The 20,515-nt window shown below is 36.1% G+C and overlaps 1 protein-coding gene across 1 annotated transcript in view; it reads right to left on the reverse strand.

Moving 5' to 3' along the window:
• Window positions 1-20,515, reverse strand: part of LOC121379868 (neuronal acetylcholine receptor subunit alpha-2-like) — a 60,408-nt gene that overhangs the window by 17,730 nt on the left and 22,163 nt on the right. Inside the window, exons 2-3 of the mRNA XM_041508528.1 lie at window positions 12,264-12,475; window positions 11,205-11,314 (exon numbers count right to left, since the gene is read on the reverse strand). Coding sequence (XP_041364462.1) covers window positions 11,205-11,314; window positions 12,264-12,475 — 322 coding nt within the window. The remainder of the gene's footprint in view (window positions 1-11,204; window positions 11,315-12,263; window positions 12,476-20,515) is intronic.

A 20,515-nucleotide genomic window follows, 5' to 3' on the forward strand; every position in this document is an offset into this window, starting at 1 on the left:
TCGAATTCCTTTTTTTATTTTTATTTTTATTTTTTATTTTTTTTTGGGTGGGGGTGGGGGTGGGGGTTAAAATCCAATTTACAACAGCATGCCACAGATCAGTCACTTTATTACAATAGTAAAATAAATGTGTTAATGTTTCTGGTGAACTGCTACAGAACGTACATTCATTAGTATCTGTGTATTTAATTTGATGTAAAAAAAAATATTAGGTGTTAGTATCTGGTGTATATTTCTGTATTGAAACCATATCAAAGTTGTATCTTTGAGACTTACAAAAAGGCACTCTATAATAGTTTCCCCATTCTTTTGAGTCAAAAGCAAAACCTTGGTTTCTACATCTTATTTGTGATGTTGGTGTAATAATTTCGCGATTTAATAGTTTATACATGTCTTTAATACCTGTTTGACTTTTAAGAATAATATTAAATTTTACCAGAAATACAGGATTAGTTAGCAATGTAAAGTGGCCATTTCTAACATTGTCTGCTTTATTTATAAATGCCTTAATGCTGTTTATAAGCGATGACTATGCTTAAAAGTGTGAATTTACGTTATATATTTTTTTTAATTTCTCAAATGTAAAGAAATTTCCATCTTCATCAAGAAGATCGTTTATAAATATTATTCCCTTTTCTAAATAATTTTTATAACAGAATGGTTTTGTATTTATTGTTATATTGCTGTTGTACCAAATATTTGAGCTTAAAATGTCTTCTATTTTTTCCAAAATTTGTTTTTGTTCAATTAACTCCCAACTGTATAAAACATCTTTCCAAAACATGTTTTTTAATTTCTTTCTTTTTATATTCAAATAATAATCTCCATTTATTACAAGGTCTCTATTGGATAAGTTAGTAGTAGATTCAAACAGTCGGATGTATTTGTGTGAAATACAACTTTACAAGTTATGTAAAACAGTCATTATAGTTAACAAATAAGATGATATTAAAAACAAAAACACAGTCTGAGCTAGGATTTATTATTTTTGTTTGAAGAAAATGAAAAACAGTTACCAGGTGCATCACAGGAGGGGGGTTCAGGGCGTGTGGATGAACCCCCTCTTGGCCATGATGTTTTTTCTTTGTTTTGAAAGAATTCTTAAATATAATTAGCCATAAACTCAACTAGTTCAGTGCAAATTAAGATGAACACTATTCAAAAATTCAAGGTAACACCTATGACTACATGGGGTGGGGTGGGGTTGGGGGCAAAGTGGCCACCTTGTGACTAGTGTACACCTACAAATGACAAGTGACACAAGCAAAATTGCCACTAGCTACATGTATGACTATGAGATGACAGCACCACAAACAAAAATTATTATTCTAAAATTAAAGGCATATAAGATGGGGGTAACTGTAGCTGTGGCAGCCCCCAGTGACTACGGATCTGAACAAGGTGCAAGTGATGTATTTTAATATTTTTGCAACTTTATATTTACTGATTCCACACATAATCTCTGTAAAATTAACTAGAAAAATTCAAAATAGTAAAGTGCTGCCAACGAATGTAAAAGTGGTTTCCTCAAATGTGATGTCACATTTACCATGTTAGTTGTGATCCTCTACAAATGTTCCAGTTTGTATAATTCTGGCAGTAAATGCAACTACTGGGTTTGTTATTTTGTTATGGAGATGAACAGTTAGCTGAAAGTATAATCTTTACTTTTTAAAACCATAATCAACACTTTTGGCGGGAAGCTGCCTTTTGCACACTTTGATAAATTTCTCTTAATCCACTTATATGAATAAAATATTAATACTGGTATTCATAATTGGCTCTAGTTATAACAAATGTCTCCTAAAATCATACTGGCATTGCATAAATATCAACACTTTACTTCAAAATTGGAAAAAATAAACATGCTTTATGGTGTCGGACGTACACTCCGACAGCACCACAGTAGCATGGCAGTTGTTACATATTCAGTAATTGTTTTTATATTTTTGATCAACCATATAAAATTAACATTGCATCTCAGTTAGTAACATTTTACAACCAGTTGGCAGAAGTGGAGATTACATTTTTATATATTTTGGTGTCGGACGTACACACGAGTAACATATGTAAATATTATGGATAAAAGTCTACTTGAAATATAAATTTGTCTTTTATATACATGTATTAAGTCAATTAACAAAGGACATGTCTGGAATTAATTCTGTATAAAGATTTTTATTTCTACTCACTTATGTATAAAAAAATATGCTCATAAATGTGTTAATAGAATTTTTCGTAAAATATTGCTGCATTCATGGTTGATGCATTAGTTGCATTATAAGTGACTAAAACACATCTACTGAAAAAGGATTAATGTAATATTTGATACTAGAGATAATAACCTTTCAAACATGTCTCACTTGAATGAGTTTCTGAAAATGACCCATTGGTTTACTTGACCACGGAATTGCCCACAGGTGTCTCCGCTATATTTTCACAAACGTCATATGTTTTCGATAGTTTCATTGGCTGTCTATTTTTGTCCTTGTTATGGCAGTGAAGGGTCTATACTCCGTGAAATAATTTACATCAAAATCTTCATTTGAAAATAAAATCATAAACTGTTTGCAACTTGTAAAACAATATTGAATAATCTTCAGACCAATAGACAGTGTTCACTGAAAACATACTTACATTATGTTTTCGTCATGGGCTAATGTCTAATACTCTTCTTATACGTATCAACGACACCAAAATTCAGATTGTCACCTTAAGTACTTTGACAGAGGTACAGAACTATATATTTTAAAAAATCTAATTGCACCAAACCACCTTTATTTGTAGTAAATGCAAATGCACATGTAAACATGCCCCCCACTAGAATTACCGAAAAGAACTTTGCTGTGAATGACATAAGAGGTAACCCAACCAGCATTCCATAAATTGTATTTATGGTATTATAATTAAAACATAAAGTTGGTAGCTTGACTTGAAGCATTTTTAATATTGTGAGGAAAAAGACACTTCGTTGTTTATGTTCAGGCTGATAGTGACGTAATATCTCGCATAATCTCGCGATACATGCAGTTACAAACAAAGTATCGAAAACATAATATTATGTCGATCGAAATTGTATGACGGTACGATAAAGTTTGTTATATTTAATGACGCCACTAGAACACATTGATTTTTTATCTTATCATCGGCTTAGACGTCAACCACATGGTCATTCTGACACTGTTTTTTTTAGAGGAAACCCGCTGTCGCCACATATTCTCACTAGCCCGAGATTCTTTCCCTAAAGGTTTTTTTTTTTTTAATTTCCATGTATGATATACAATAAACTATTTGTCAGCAAGTAAAACAAAAAAGTTGGGGAAATAATCAGAAAAAAATGTAGTTTGAAAGAAATTCACTCGGAATATCTCGGCCAAAGGGTGAGTACGACTACAAATCAAATAGCAGAGTTGTTTCAAATGGGTGAATATCAGAAGTTCTCAGGAAATGTCTCACAATACGATAAGAACGGCCGACATCATGATAATTGTGTTCGTTTGTAACCTGGATTAACTTTAACAAACAATTTATTATAATTCTCATTTTGATACATTGTACATTGCCGAAACACGGTTACAAATCAAGGGTTCAAACACAATAAATATGGACGACTTTCACAGAATTAAGACATGAGCTATTTTCACAAAAAGGGGCAAATGACGGTAAAGAATTAAAAAATATATAAAAATTAATGTTGTTTTTTGTGTCTTTAATAGTAAAATCTAAAGCAGATATTTGCAGTGGTGTATAATTTCAAAAATAAATTAAATGTAAAAATATTTTTGTGCTTCTGGTTTCATTCTTAATTGTAAGGCATAATAGCTAGTAAACAACTGTCTTTACCATTAATTTATTAATAACAAAGCAAATTAATAATGGTAAATACTTTTATAATATAAATGTATAGAAATACCGGTATCTATAATCGTTACTATTACAGGCATATGTAAGATATAATGCTAGACTGGATGATTGTGAAAAAGTGTCAAAATCTCAAATCTGTTTTTTCCGTTATTCAACATGGATAACCGTAAAGATAAAATTATAATGGTAAAGACACATGACATGGTATTTTCAGTGATGCAATCATCCAAATGTCTTTTAAAAACAGATTTACTGAATGAAAAAATATAAATGATGGGTTTCTCATGTTCCCAGGATACTTTATTAAACTAATGGTAAAGACAGACAATAAGTGTAACATTGAAAGAAGTTTTTTTAAAGAATTAAAAATAACTTGCCTATAAAGATACCCAGCTAGTATTTATGAACTTAACATGTTGATCTAAGCTTGACCTAGATGTGACACTGCCATCTGCAGTGGCGGATCCAGAAAATCCATTGGGTGGGGGGTGGGGGTGGGGTGGGGTGGGGGGACAGTGACATGAGGCGGAATGCCAAGGGAACTTTGAGGGAGGTTTGGAGAGGGATCGTTAAAAAAAAAAAATAATAATAATAATAATAATAAAATTATAACTCACAAAATTTAGGGCGACCAGCCCCCCCCCCCCCCCCCCCCTAGAATGTTTGGTCCTTTTTGTAGATAATATAATGGTAAAGACAATAAAATGAAAAATAAAAAATGCAACTTAAAGTTGTATGCAGTGTAGTTTTATTTGAATATTTTAAATTGAAATTTAAGAAATTTATGTATTTGTGAGTGGTTTACTTACATTTTGTAGTTTAAAGGCAAACACTATTTTAGGGAGTTTTGCGATTTCATAACGATAACGTGCTTTTGTACACAATAACGGAGTGGACATTTTGGGTATAAAATTTTAACCACAAGCTTTTCAAATGCATCTACATAGCAATGTAAAGTGGCCATTTCTAACATTGTCTGCTTTATTTATAAATGTCTTAATGCTGTTTATAAGCGATGAATATTCTAAAAAGTGTGAGTTTATGTTATATATATTTTTTTTAATTTCTCAAATGTAAAGAAATTTCCATCTTCATCAAGAAGATCGTTTTTATTGCATCCCCATTAAATCTTACTATATAAATACAGCTCTGAATACAATAATTGAATTCAACTTTCCGTATTCAACTCAACTGCCGGAACTATACCGTATGCAACGCTACTATTTATAGCACATGGTTATCGGGAATGCCCTTCGCGATATGTAAACAAAGTTGGTGCTTGGTTTGTTTGAAATGTTATTTTGTGGAAAATTTGGACTAAAAACAGACGAAAACGGTGACAAATATTTACAATTTAATGAGCGCGATACCAAAACTTGAAACGGGAACACAACTAACCAACGAGCGTTTAATCCACGATAGTTAAGGTCGACGACAGTCACTTTTTGGACCCTTGTTTTGGCTTCGTTACATCGTACACAATTCTTATTCTTTTTCAATAAATAAAACATCTCCAACCGTAATTTTGTGATATGATATATTTGACAAAAGGTACGTTTTATTTCTTTCATCTTTCAAAACTTCAAATTAATATTTTGTCCAGAATTATGAAAAATAAAAAAAAGTACCGACCTGTAAACAGCGTTGTCTGCTTGTTATAGGAATTTGACAGGGGTCAAGGTTAGTAGACTAGTTTTTATTTTAATGTGGCACAGCATTGTAATAATACAGCTAATTTTGAATTTAAATGACGTCAGTATTCCAATGACGTCACTTAGCATTTCCTTAAAATAACCATAAACTGGGTACATGACGTTTCCTTTTTGAAAAAATTCCAATGTAAAATTGCTATTGAATTAAAAAATGTCTTAACATTACTAATGCACCTGGATGTCTTTGAACAAAATCTTGTGATTAAAAAATTGCACCTATTACGAAATATGGATTTCTAGTGAAATTACGGTAAGATATGCTATATTTATTGTGTACGAAGCCAAAACAAGGGTGCGAAAAGTGACTGTCGTCGACTTTAGCAACAATGCTGTCTCCTTACGTAGAAAACTTGAATGAACTGTCAACCGGATTATTCAGTGGAGCGATGATTTATGGAGGCACATTTAATATAAACTTAAACTTTTCAGCAACGAATAATTCCATGAACATCAATACAAGAAAACACACCGATGATGACTCAGACAACGAGTGAACAATTCTTGACATTTTTCTTCGTTGATAAAACTGGCACGCTGAAGGTTTTCTGACGTATTACGAGCAAATTAAATATTATATTGTTCGTGAATTTTAGCTATTACATTGTCTTTAAAAGGCATTTCAAACAATATCATTAAAATTGTAGGTAACTTTTCACTCGTTCTTTCTTATTTCTGTTTATTGTTTAAATATAACTATATGTCACTAAGTATGTGTAATAATTGGTGGCTCTTCGGTCCGCGTAGTAACACAGCTGACCTAGTTGTGTAAATTACAGAAATTCCCGTCATTAGCTAGCAGTGTTACAATTTCTAAATTATTATTTTGAAAACAAATCCAATTTAGGGTATGTAATAAATACAAAACTACATATATGTGGTTTTCTGCGGCATCGGGGTTTCCTGCATGAAGTACACTCGTGGAATACAGAAATCAGAAAACCACATATATGTAGTTTTGTTTTTATACGTAATGTTGGTCCATGTTATAAGATGCCTGTTAGACGAAATTTAATGATATTTTTGTTTGCTGTGTGATTGGGAGATCTGTATAGGATGTAATTGAGTATAACTGTTCAGAGGTTTGTTTTTAATACGAGTGATGTTTTCATTTATGAGTATGCAAATATTATGAAACTTTACCTAATATATCAGAGATGGGGTAATCGTAATCAGTAATCGTAATCGATTACATTGTTTGAGAATGTCATGTAATCGAAATCGTAATCGATTACATTGGTAATGTAATCGTAATCAGCGATTACTTTCATTATTACTCATAATTATTTACTAAACTTAGATGTGTTTAGCATCAACTCCAGTAACAGTGCCTGTAGTTAAAGGCAGTACTGGTCAGTCAGTAGAACTGATCTCCCATTGTCTACTACGCTCATAGTAGCACTATTATTTACCTTGAGAAACAGGGGATCATAACGTCTGGATTATCAAACGAATGTTACCCAGGGGATGAAGACATACATTCACATAATGGTATCTATCGTGTTTACGTTTACTATAAAACCACTTGAATGAATACAGTGATCTAGCTAGCAATATATAAAAGGGCGCTGCATCATGCCCCAGTTTTGTGTCCTAATTCATTGCCGTAAAACAATGAATAATATATATGTTTTGTTTAATAATAAAACACTTGCGTTCCTCTGAATGCATATACAGCGTTATCGCGAGTCTGAATTCAACTAAGAAACGCTTGACAATATCTCGTGTTGTCACAGGTGTGAAAGTCCACCAATGGTACCGTGGCAAACTTTCTTTGCTTTTGTTAGTGGAAACGACTGCAGACGGGTAGCCAGCCAGTCGTATCAAGCTTGATTCTATGGGCAGTCATGCTCACCCTGTCGCAGACACAACCACAAATAACGTAACTAATTAAGCAAACACCCGTTGAAAGTAGTCTATCACGATAAACCTTGGTTTATTTTCCTTTAAAGTAGCTTTAAAATATTAATACGTCTGATAAATATTCCCGAAAGCTGATTTTAATAGATGTTCTACGAAACGCGGCGCTTCTAATGATACCAAAATAAACACACCTAGATCAAGATACTTGTAATGTTCACCGATACAATTGGATCCTTATAATATGGCACAAAGCAAGCATGACTGCAAATCGATTCATTAATAATAGTCATTTTTAGAATGCCAACAATTAAATGCAATGAGCAACTTGTGCACATGTATATGTATGCAGATATCAATTTAATAATTTGTTTACTTGTTTGTTCTTTTCTTTCGTTCTTTATTTCGTCATATATAGATTTTTTTTAAATAATAATTTATTTTAATTTGTGGATGGTACTAAATGGTATACGTTCTACAAACAATAAAAAAAAAAAAAAAGTAATAGTGATCAGACATTTTGCAATTACTAATTATGGCTTATTTCAATAATATAACAAAATATATATGTTATGCATTGATACAATAATTATACCTATGGTTATGGGTACCTTTTCGTCGATAATCCAAATTTAAGAATAATAAATCTGGTTTTGGAAACTGATTCCCTCCTTGCAGTATACATACGTTTATAAATGTTTGAACTAATTTAATAAATAATCCAAAGTTATCCATTATGTCTTTCAATGAATAAAATCGGTATGGTTGTAAAATAAAGCGCATAACTTCATGGTGGTAACATCATTTCATTATTTGTGTAGATTTGTGGAAATGTAATCATGATTGTAATCATGATTGCTAGACAATGTGTTCGCAATCGTAATCGATTACTTTCAATTATCTTGTAATCGTAATCGTGACATTTTAAAGTAATCGTAATCGTAATTGATTACTTTTGTCAAGTAATCGCCCCATCTCTGATATATATATTAAGACTAAACGTCTTGCAAGGTTCTATTTACACAATACTGTCTGAATAAAGGCATATCGTATCATAATTTAACCACAAAACAATTAAATGGTAATAATAATAATAATTATTATTATTATTATAATTTTAACTTGTCAGCAGTGTAACAATATACCACTGTTTGACATGTTCCGTGATTAATTGTGGTGCTGTTTGTTGAAATATTGAGCCATACGTTTGAACATTTGTTCCAAATGATCTGTATTATTAAGCAAACTAAAGAAAGATGGTTAACATTGCCTAACCACACACACCCGGGTGACTTATGGCAAGCTTTGGAATGTTATTGGAGTTCCGCGTTGCGTACACCGGGTCACGGGAGACCGTGATTTTGGTGTACGGGGACGCGGATACCAAGAAGAGGAGCAGAAGAGGAGGAAGGAAGAAGGAACGTGTGCCAGGGGCGGCTCAAGGGGGACCAAAGCGGGCGGCTCAACCGCCAGCGACGGTCCCTTCTGCGACGCCGCCCCCAACGACTCCGCCGAAGAGGACGAAGACGCCACCGGCCGAAACGATATCGGACGTAACGAGCGACTTGCTGAACACCGCCGTGGCCCAGTCGCCGCCGCCTCCCGTGAAGTCTACTCCCATGCCTGCTCCGGTGCAGCGGTCGACTATACAGACCGCTACCGTTGAGTCGCATGTTGCTGTTGTTGATGCGAGGGCGGCTGGAAAGAGGAAAGCGTCATCTCCTACAGTCCAGCCAGTCCGACAGCCGAACCCCCCTGCACGCAAGGACGACTGGCACTTAGCCCTGGAAAAACTGAAGACACAGTACCACGACTTCGTGCAGGGAGACACTACAGATACGACGAAGCTGAGGGGCAGGTTCTCCAATCAGGACTGGAAACCACTACCAGACGGATGCCACTATGAGCTCCGCACACTCGGGCTGCAAGAGAACAAGACGGGACTCATCGTGACCCACCGGCGCCAGAAGACGTACCGCCAAGCGATTCTAATGACAGACATGGATAGCCAAACCATTCATAGAATCGTCAAGACGATCTGCGGCGCCGGCTACGAAGTCGTCATCTGCTCCCGTCCCTGAGTGTGACACCGCTCAGCTCACCGTAGGCTCAACCTCCGCACCCTAACGACCTTAACGAGGCCACTCACGTGGACATATAGATTGGACTTTAAATATTTAGACCTTCGTTCCAAATTTTATGTCGAAATTACCTCTTTAAAAAAAAAATAAAAAAATATATATATATTAAATAGTCCGATCCTCTCTTTTATTTATTTTTGGACTGACCTTCTAAAATGCTCCAAATTATATAAATATTCGGCCGAGCAGTCAATTCATTTTATTTTTGGCTTGTAACTTTTTTTCTTTTTTTTAAATCCTACTAATTTCTTTTACTAATTGCTATTTTAAAAATTCTGTCCATTTTCAACCCCAACCCCCCACCCCCCACCCCCACCCCCATCCCAAGTCAGGCCACCGATCGTTTCGGAGGTCGGACTCGGGATGGGCGTCTTGAATTAGTTGTCTATCTATCTAATTTCTTTTTGACCGCTCGATGTAATCTAGCGACCAAATTTCTTTATTAATTATATTATCAAAATTTTAAAGGCCCACTATTTAATTTTTTGGATGTAAATTTCAAAATTGTCCCCTTAATTGTTTTGTTTTTTTCTGTCCCAGAGCAAGTCACTGGCTATCCAAAGACAGGCCCCGGGACGGACATGCTCGAAACTCTAGTGGTATATGAGCATGTTAAATATGTTCGCACTCGCACTCAAATTTAAAACAAAAAGGAAATATTTGGATTTTTAAAAATGACAATTTTGACATGGTTCAAATGTGTTTTATGTTCATCCATGGCTGTTTATTTGGTTATTTTAGTTTTCAAGGCATAAACATAGCTTTTGTTTTGAAAACGAACAGGACATTTTTAGTAGAAATGAAATATTAAGGTTTCGGAGTTCATTCAGTGTTAAATCCTTGCTATATTTTCTTGGATTCGTATATCTCCCGATGTTGCTGTGGGTTTCTTTTTATTGTGTATGAAATGGCATGTCTCGTGCTATTTCAACCAGTTTGAATTTTCAATCTTGAATCATACAAAAGAGCCATTTTTTTCGCCCTTGCTTTTTTTTTTTTTTTTTGCTGTTGTTTTGTTTTTGTGTTTTTTGTTGGGTGCTTTTGCCTACAAAAATGCATCAAGATATACAAAGTCAGTTAAATGTATTATTAACTATTTCTTTTCTTCTCTACAGATCTGACTGGTGCGTATTCTATGGAGTTCAGCGTATATCAGTCTGTGTGTTACATATATTAATATCAAAACATCTTTGAATATTTCGGATGCTTTTCAAAACTAATGTTGTTGAGATATTCAATTCTTATGGTATCAATACCGAATCGTGAGAGATACATACCATACCGTTTTGCATGAACGTAAATTTATAAAACAAAAATAAATGTGTTCCAGTTTCAGGCTGCTTTTTGTTAGTTTGTTTGCATGGGTGGTCGACCAGAGAGACATTAATTGTTTCCATAAATATATAAAAAATAATAATAAAATAAAATAAACAAGACATTAATTTTTTCCATAAATCATAAATAAATAAATAAATAAATAAGACATTGATTGGTTCTATAAAGAAATAATCAGTCAGTCAATCAATCAATTCAGCAATCAATTAATCAATCAATCTATCAACTAACAGATGATGATAATAATTAAAAATATAAAAAGGAATTGAAAACCACCGATGTTTTCCTAACTTACAAGTTATAAAGCATTATATCGGGTATCCAGATCTGTTTTGAAGGGATCCGTACATTGGTGATGTTGCCATATTTTGCAGGAGTCCATCGAAGTAGACTGTCTGTCCATACCTGTAAACAAGACAAATACAACAACTATAAACATATATGAAGAGAAAGAGAGAGAGAGAGAGAGAGAGAGAGAGAGAGAGAGAGAGAGAGAGAGAGAGAGAGAGAGAGAGAGAGAGAGAGAGAGAGAGAGAGAGAGATGTTTTAACTGTCTATAGTTAATATAGATTATATGGAATATGTAATGTAGTAGTACAACATATTGCCAGGTATTGGTATTTGCAAACAGTATATGGGAATAACAAATTATAAATCTAGTAGTACCAATTATTAATTATACCCAGATATTGGACGTATTATAATATATAACTTACCCAATCAGTGATATCAAATACAACAAGCATTCTGAGAGTACTGCTAAAGCAACACATGTCCCCTGGACCTGGTTTAAGATGGCATATGAACTACTCATGTAGTGGTACCAAATGTTGGTATTGAGGACCTGATTTAAGATAACATATGAACTACTCACGTAGTGGTACCAAATGTTGGTATTGAGGACCTGATTTAAGATACCATATGAACTACTCACGTAGTGGTACCAAATGTTGGTACTGAGGACCTGATTTAAGATACCATATGAACTACTCACGTAGTGGTACCAAATGTTGGTACTGAGGACCTGATTTAAGATAACATATGAACTACTCACGTAGTGGTACCAAATGTTGGTATTGAGGACCTGATTTAAGATACCATATGAACTACTCACGTAGTGGTACCAAATGTTGGTATTGAGGACCTGATTTAAGATGACATATGAACTACTCACGTAGTGGTACCAAATGTTGGTACTGAGGACCTGATTTAAGATGACATATGAACTACTCACGTAGTGGTACCAAATGTTGGTACTGAGGACCTGATTTAAGATGACATATGAACTACTCACGTAGTGGTACCAAATGTTGGTACTGAGGACCTGATTTAAGATACCATATGAACTACTCACGTAGTGGTACCAAATGTTGGTCTTAAGGACCTGGTTTTTCTCGTCGACGTCGAGCACCTGGATGAGGGACAGTCTGAAGTACACGGTGATGTTGTCGGCGTAGTGCACGACGGGACGACCACTGAGACCGTGTCGCTCATATCGCATCAGTAGATGTTTAATCAGCTGTTTTTCCGTGGGCGTGGCTGTATCATAGAAACCGTCGTTGTCACCTGGAAAATATCAGTTACGTGTATATATAGTGTATAATAAAAGAAAAAAGTGTGTTTTGTTTAACGACACCACTAGAGCACATTGATTTATTTATGATCGGCTAATGGATGTCAAACATTATGTATTTTTTTACATATAGGTTTAGAGAGGAAACCTGTTGCATGTTTCTGTTTGTAGGCAGGGATCTTTTATAGGAACAAGGTGCGGAACGTAGCCCAGTGGTAAAGCGCTCGCTTGATGCGCGGTCGGCCTTGGATTTGGCTATTTCTCGTTCCAACCAGTGCACTACAACGGGTATATCAAAGGCCGTGTATGTGCTATCCTGCCTGTGGGATGGTGCATATAAAAGATCACTTGCTACTAATGGAAACAAATACAGCGGGTTTCCTCTCTAAACCTATAGATCAAAATTACCAAATGTTTGACATCCAATAACCGATGATTAATAAATCAATGTGCTCTAATGGTGTCGTTAAACAAAACAAACTTTACTTTATACAAATAATCCCACAGACAGGATTCTCACAAAGCATTGATGGTTGTATTAAACCAAATAACTTCCGGCTGGGTCAAAGTTCGAAGTGCACGAACTTTTGATAGAGAAATTTAAAATCACCACGAGTCCTGTGGTTGGTGGTAAATGTGACTGTGTTGGTCGTAGAAAAAATAGTTTCATCTGGGCAAAAACTGTATGCACTTTTATTTCATCTAGTATCACTGTGCTTGAAACATGTATGGGATACCTGTAAACAAAAGTACTCAAATTCTGTGCAAAACAAAGGGTGTTGTAAAAACATCTGGTTATACTGAAAATGAGCCATGGAAGTACCATTTTCTTCAGTTAATACTTTGAGGTAGGGGTTATAGTACTGATATATATGGGTCATAGTTTGGTTGATATATTGCATATAGTGTTTTAATCACAGACGTTGACATGGTCGCCTATGGGATTTTATTTGGTATAGTACAACCTGCTAAGTTTAATAGACACAAACTCTAATGAGATTCTAACTGAACAGATTTAAAGACGTTGAAAGAAACTAAATTTATATTTGCGTTTCTTTTGTTATTCAGGATAAATAATAACATGCCACACACCCGAAACAGCTCTTGGCTGTCGACAGTTTTGCATAGACCGCCATCAAGCTTTACCCAGCGCTCGCAACATATATTTCTTTTGCAACGTCCCTATAATAACACGTTACGAAGTTATACGAAAATAAACGACGCTGTACAAAGTACAGGTCGTATGAATTTATACGAGAAATTTATATGAAGTTATGCGAAGATCTAGCTAATCATACGATGATACACGAAAGAAAGAAATGTTTTATTTAACGACTCACTCAACACATTTTATTTACGGTTATATGTCGTCAGACATATGATTAAGGACCACACAGATTTTGAGAGGAAACCTGCTGTCGCCACTACATGGGCTACTCTTTCCGATTAACAGCAAGGGGTCTCTTATTTGCGTATAATGCACCTATACGAAGGTATACGATGGTATTCAAAATTATATTAAGCAATGTTTTCGGCGGAGAAAATCGGTAACAGAATAAATCTATAAACGACAATCCACGTGGATTTTGATAAATTGGCAGGATAATTCTTTAAGTCTTATTACAAATTAGCGTGGCATTATCCGAAACACACGGGCAAGTATGTGCAAACATTTCGCCATTTTTATAATTGACGGGTTGTGAACAATATCGAACCACCTAAGTGGACCCATTCTCTGATTGGGATTTCTCCCGTCCCAACTTGTGCACCACGACTGGCATATCACAACTGTCATATCTGTTGGAATGTGAATACAAAACATATCTTGCTGCTAATGGAATGCTAGTGGGTTTCCTAAAGAAAAACTACGAGTAGAAAATTACCAAATATTTGACATCCAATAGTCGATGATTAATAAATCAATGAGAAACGCTTTACTTTTTGATGTTATGGACAAACGTGAATACTTCCATCCAAGCGGGCCCAATGGGCTATTTCTCGTTCCAGCCAGTGCACCACGACTGGTACATCAAAGGCCGTGGTATGTGCTATCCTGTCTGTGAGATGGTGGATATAAAAGATCCCTTGCTTTTAATCGAAAAGAGTAGCCCATGACTGGCGACAGCGGGTTTCCTCTATCAATATATGTGTGGTCCTTAACCATATGTCCGATGCCATATATAACCATATGTAAAATGTGTTGAGTGTGTCGTTAAATAAAACATTTCCTTCCTTCCTTTAATCCAAGCGGATGTTCTGTTAAACAGACAACCTCCCCAATGACGTTGGCCAGCGGATGTTCCATTAAAGAGACAACCTCCCCACTGACCTTGGTACGTGTACACATAACGTCATGTTGGTGTGGCCATGAATCCGAAAAGCAGACAAGTGAAATTGTATTACTGTACGTGTTGCACTCCTGGGATTGCAATACAAATTACAGGGAACTTTTGAAGTGATGTGTTGGCTTAATACGCTACAAGGTTCAGTCAATGATGACATATCAGGCAAGATAACATATTTAAGTCATCGGTATACACACTTATATTTGGTGGTTTATATACTTTTATTTATTTATTTACATATTTATTTACATATTTATTTATTAATTTATTTATCTATTTAGTTAGTTGGTTAGTTGGTTAGTTAATCAGTCAGTCAGTCAGTTAGTTAGTTAGTTAGTTAGTTAGTTAGTTGAAATTAGAACAACATCCAAGGTTGTATCTCACTAAGGTATAAAACCGGATGCAAGATATACAGGGGTGTAAAAGGCACTGACCGTGTATGATGTAGAAGACACGACAGAGGGTCAGAATATTTAAGTTTAATGTGACCAGACAGTTGGAGGCCTAAGATACCATGGTTCATTTGCCGTTGTGAACGTCATTGGAGTGAATTGACGTCGCTCGTCGTGGCAGACGACTGAAGAACAGGTTATTGTCGTCGTGTTGGGACGACACTTCATCGTCGTTGTGCTATATGACAACTTTAACACATCGTCGTCGTAGCAGATGGAAACCCTATCATCGGCGTATTGGATGATAATCGTAACCCTGTTGTCGTCGCATTGGATGACAACCATGATCTGTACGACGTAGTGGACAACTTCATCACCATGATAGATGACGACCTCAGCCACACCACTGTTTCGGATGACACCGTCAAGTGAACGTTGAAATTGTTTAATGATAGGCTGTTTTGGGGTGGGGGTTTTTAATAATGTATTATATTATTAATTGAAATAAATGTTTTTGTTCATTTTTAAAATTAAAATGCCTTGCCATTTGTGTTTTTGTATTGGGTTAGCAGTTGTGGACTATTAGATGTTAGATGACCTGAGACTAGTTCCACGAAGCGATCTTAGCGCTAAAATCGCTTTAAGTGCATAACTATCTGATGAACTTAAGGTGATCTTAGCGCTAAGATCACTTCGTGGAACGGGGTTCTGAACTGTTATATATATATATATACATGTGTATATACTAAAAGGCAAAAGTTATTGTGACACACAAAAGACAAATATAATTGATGATAAGTTTTTACTGCCGTGTATGAAACGTTATAATATAGAAAGAAAAATGTACGAAGGTATGGAAACGAGCGATAATCCATGAAAAGGGCGCATCTTCATATGCAAACGAGTCACATCACTAGAGGGGGTCCAGAGCGAAGTTCACACGGTCAGTAGTGAGTGTGTCCACCTTGAGCAATGATACAGGCCAGGCACCGTCGTCTCACTGAGGCCACAAAACGCTGGAGAAAGTTCCTGGGAATGCCTGTTTTACAGATGCGTGGTTAGGATACATGTGTCTTGGTGAGGGGTTGTCACGGGTGGTCGGCCGCTACGGGGACGGTCCCTGGCCTGGTTGTTTTGTTGATATCGTTGCCATAAGTGCCGTATGGTGTTTCTGTGGACGTTGAATTGGCGTGCGACGTCACGCTGCGAGGTCCCAGATTCAAGCATCCCTATGACTCGCAATCTGTCATTTTCACTGAGACGTGACATGACGAAATTGCAACAAATAGTTCACTAATGGTGTTTTTCTGACTTCTGGACTTCTGAAGGCTGCACAGAGTGGCAATGATTTGCGACTGAATGCCTTTTTATGGTGAACAATGGACAGGATTTCTCCCGAATATTCCATATTTCTTGCACAACAACCGCTTGGTTGCATTTCTTCGAGCTGTTTCATGCACATTTTCTCTGGTTTACATCCATAAATCCATTCACAAATTTATTACTCCAAACAATACATGTGACAATAACTTTTGCCTTTTAGTATATTTGTTCAGTGTGTTTGGAAGTGTATGAAAGGACTAACACTGTGTACATGTAAGATATGTGGATAGGTGTAGAAATGTTGCATGGAGTGTAAATAATAAAGTGTGTTAATATTTATATTTGTTTGTGTGTTGCTGTTAGCTGCCAGATCGTGATATATTAATTAAGGCTCTTCTCCGGGTTAATTTTAATTTTTATTATTATTGTTTTTAATTTCTGGGACTCAGTCAAGTGTTCAGCTGTTCCGTTACACAACATATCACACCACTGTGTACGGAGCTAACAACACTAACAAACAGTTTGTTTTGTTTAGACCACATCGATTTATTAATCATAGGATATTGAATATCAAACATTTGATAAGTTGGATACATAGTCTCCATTTTGTCAATTTAGTAACAAGGGATATTTTATATGCACCATCCCACAGATAGAATAGCACATACCGCGGTCTTTGATATACCAGTCGTGGTGCATTGGCTATAGTGAGGGGCTTCATAATAAACTTTTCTTGCTTATATTCAGGAGATAATTTGCTTTTTGGCAACGGGTTTCTTCTTTAAAGGGACATACCCTAGTTTTTTTAAACACTAAGACATATTTTTGACTATTATAGCAGTTTTTGATAACTGAAATCATACTTTACTTAGATTTTATGGTTGAAATTATCAATTTCCGTACATTCGAAGTGTTTTTGGGTCATCCTGGTGTTTTTAATATCACAAAATGCATTTCTCATATTAAAAACAAAAAGCAAAAACGCACGTGCGTCTGAGAAGTAACAGTCGAGTTGTAATCTATGTTTAGAGGGTATTTCACCATTTCAAAGTCACAGACTCATGTTTTACTCAGTTGTAACGTTATCCAAATGTGTTACAGGTTTGTAGATTAGCAAAACTTAGTGTTAATTTTCACAGGTTGAAACTAGGGTATGTTCCTTTAAGAAAATACAAGCCATACTGCCTTAACCATATTAGACACCATACTAGTCTTTGCAATGACCATAGTTTGACATTCAACAGCCGATGTATTTTTCGTGCTTGGGTGTCATTCATTTATTCCATACTAGTTGTACTTTAAAATAGGATGAGTAGTCTTTAAACAAAAATGTCTTTTTGTGATCTTTTTTAAAGAGATTCTCGCTGAAAAGCTAAAAGAGCAGTTTTCAAGAAAAACTAAACTAATCCGAAACACAAGCGCCAAAAACAAAAACAAAATAAAACAAAAAAGGTTAGTTTCTGCAACATTTGGAATATAAGTACACGCTAGTTTTCAAAAGAAGGTGCATGATCCAATTGTTGAAGCAAGGAAAATTGAAAATCGTTAACCTCTTGTAATAATTACACCTCCCACGGGCAGGGTTTTCGTCCCGTCTTAACGACGCTAAATTAGATTCCTACGATCCGAGCAAAAGACGACGCACAAAGACGTAAAATAACGGTGACATCGTGAGTACCAAGGGATCTGTCAGGTCTAAATTGAGGTAAATTGAACTACATTTGTTTCGTGACCATCACCAGTTTGAGGATTTATTCGATAAATATTTGTCAGTTCAAGTAGGGCATAAAAATCAGACGAGTGAAAGAGTTCATTACCTTGGAAAATGTTAACACAAATTTGTACATATTATTTTTACATAGTATAGATAGTGTATCTATGCGTGGGGGGGGGGGGGGGGGGGGGGGGTGTGGGGTGTTAAACATTGGCTACGTCTACCGAATAAAGGAGGGGTGATTTATGTGTGTTTTCTCATAGACAGGGGCGCACATACCATGGTCTTTGGCATTCTAGCTGAGAAAGAATAAAAAACGTGACGATCCTAACTTCGTGATGACTTTATTGAAGTAAATAAACTTTTTGCAAACACAGCGGATCTCATGTTGTCATTTGCAATCACCAATTCCCGTTTAACAAAATCAACTAATTGCTTCATGTACTGTAAGAACATGACTTTGGCCATCGTAATTGGGACAACATGTCTAAAATCTACATTGTATATCTATGGATTTATGTTGAAACCATGTTTAAGCTGTGTATTTTCACTACGAATTCCAAGTGATAATACTGCTGTGTTCATAGAGACGGGACCCATAAGCGTGCGAGACTGGGGAAGGGGAGGAGGGGGGGGGGGGGGGGGGGGTCATGGTGATTGACACCCTCAATGTTTTAGCAAATATTAGAATTTCTGTACAAAAACAGTTTGGGAAAATCCAGAAGAAAAAAGGAGTCTGTACGGGAACGTTTAACGAACATACTATTTGCATCAGTATGGTCATGGGGCGGGACGTAGCCCAGTGGTACAGCGTTCGCTCGATGCGCGGTCGATGTGGGATCGATCCCCGTCGGTGGGCCCATTGGGCTATTTCTCGTTCCAGCCAGTGCACCACGACTGGTATACCAAAGGCCGTTGTATGTACCACCCTGTCTGTGGGATGGTGCATATAAAAGATCCCTTGCTGCTAATCGGAGTAGCCCATGAAGTGGCGACAGCGGGTTTCTTCTCAGTATATGTGTGGTCATTAACCATATAACCGTAAATAAAATGTGTCGAGTGCGTCGTTAAATAAAACATGTCTTTCTTTCTTTCCGTATGGTCAAATGAGCCAGGACAGAATAATACATGACTTTCTACAGGCAGACAAAATGAGAATGCCTTCTTCTTATGCTATGTAATTTACTACAAGTTATTTATTTCTGAGCCGATTGATTTGTAAATTGCAAACAATTGTTTTTGGTGTTTGTTTGTTTGGGTTGGGTTTTTTTTTTGTTATTTCCAAAACACTTTTTATTTTTCTTCTTACGTCAAACAAAAACTGAAATTATTTACCAAAACACCTACGTAGAATAATGGGACGGACTATAAATAGACACGTTTTGTAATTTTGTGAACAGCAACAACCTTGACCCACCCTTCAGTTTAGCATGGCCCTGTACAACTCTGTGTTAACCTGCTATTCAATCACTTTCACAGTTCTGTCCATAGCCTTTTATACTCATTAAAAAAAATATTAAAATCTACACTACAGGCAGTGATTGATTTCATATAATCAAGTAAGTAAAATGTTCCAACACTTGAGAAGTCTCAAGAAATCCAAGTCGACAATGCCGAAACTCTGGCCTTTGTCCACTTGCTAATAAACATTATATCAATCAAACGTGGAAATAAATAAAAGATCAGCGACGATATCACCCCGAATATCGATGGAGGATATTCGGATCAGTGTTACTAGCAAAGGACGCCATTCTTTACGACACGGCCCGGAGCGATGGTGTTCATAAATCATTACCCGCAAACTGCTGGCACCGCCAGTATATTATGTCTCTGTCAAATAAACCGGTAATATCATATCCCGTCATTAGTTGGCTGACTTGTCTCTGATGTTTATTCGCCAATATTTCTTCCCACAAGACAAATGGGGGAGACAATTAAAGCGAGGAACATCATACCCGAGACGGCCGAGTCGTTCCAAGCAATACCGCATTCCAATTCAACGCATGGTCTGAATGGTGATGAAATTGTTTAGTACCAAACCCAATAAACCCATAAAGCTTAACAAGACTTCATCCAATATTTCCATCGTTAGGGGCGATTGTGCTTTTATGATGTAGCATCCTGTCTGGGGGATATCCATTTGATGTTCTCCGAGATTGTTGGAAAACAAACGAAAATCATTAGCTATCGGTATCATATTGACTTAAGAACATATTGCGCGCGTAATGCGTGCGCTGGAAAACAAAGTACGGGATGAGT

The sequence above is a fragment of the Gigantopelta aegis genome, chromosome 8, assembly GCF_016097555.1.
Source record: "Gigantopelta aegis isolate Gae_Host chromosome 8, Gae_host_genome, whole genome shotgun sequence".
Taxonomy (NCBI): domain Eukaryota; kingdom Metazoa; phylum Mollusca; class Gastropoda; order Neomphalida; family Peltospiridae; genus Gigantopelta; species Gigantopelta aegis.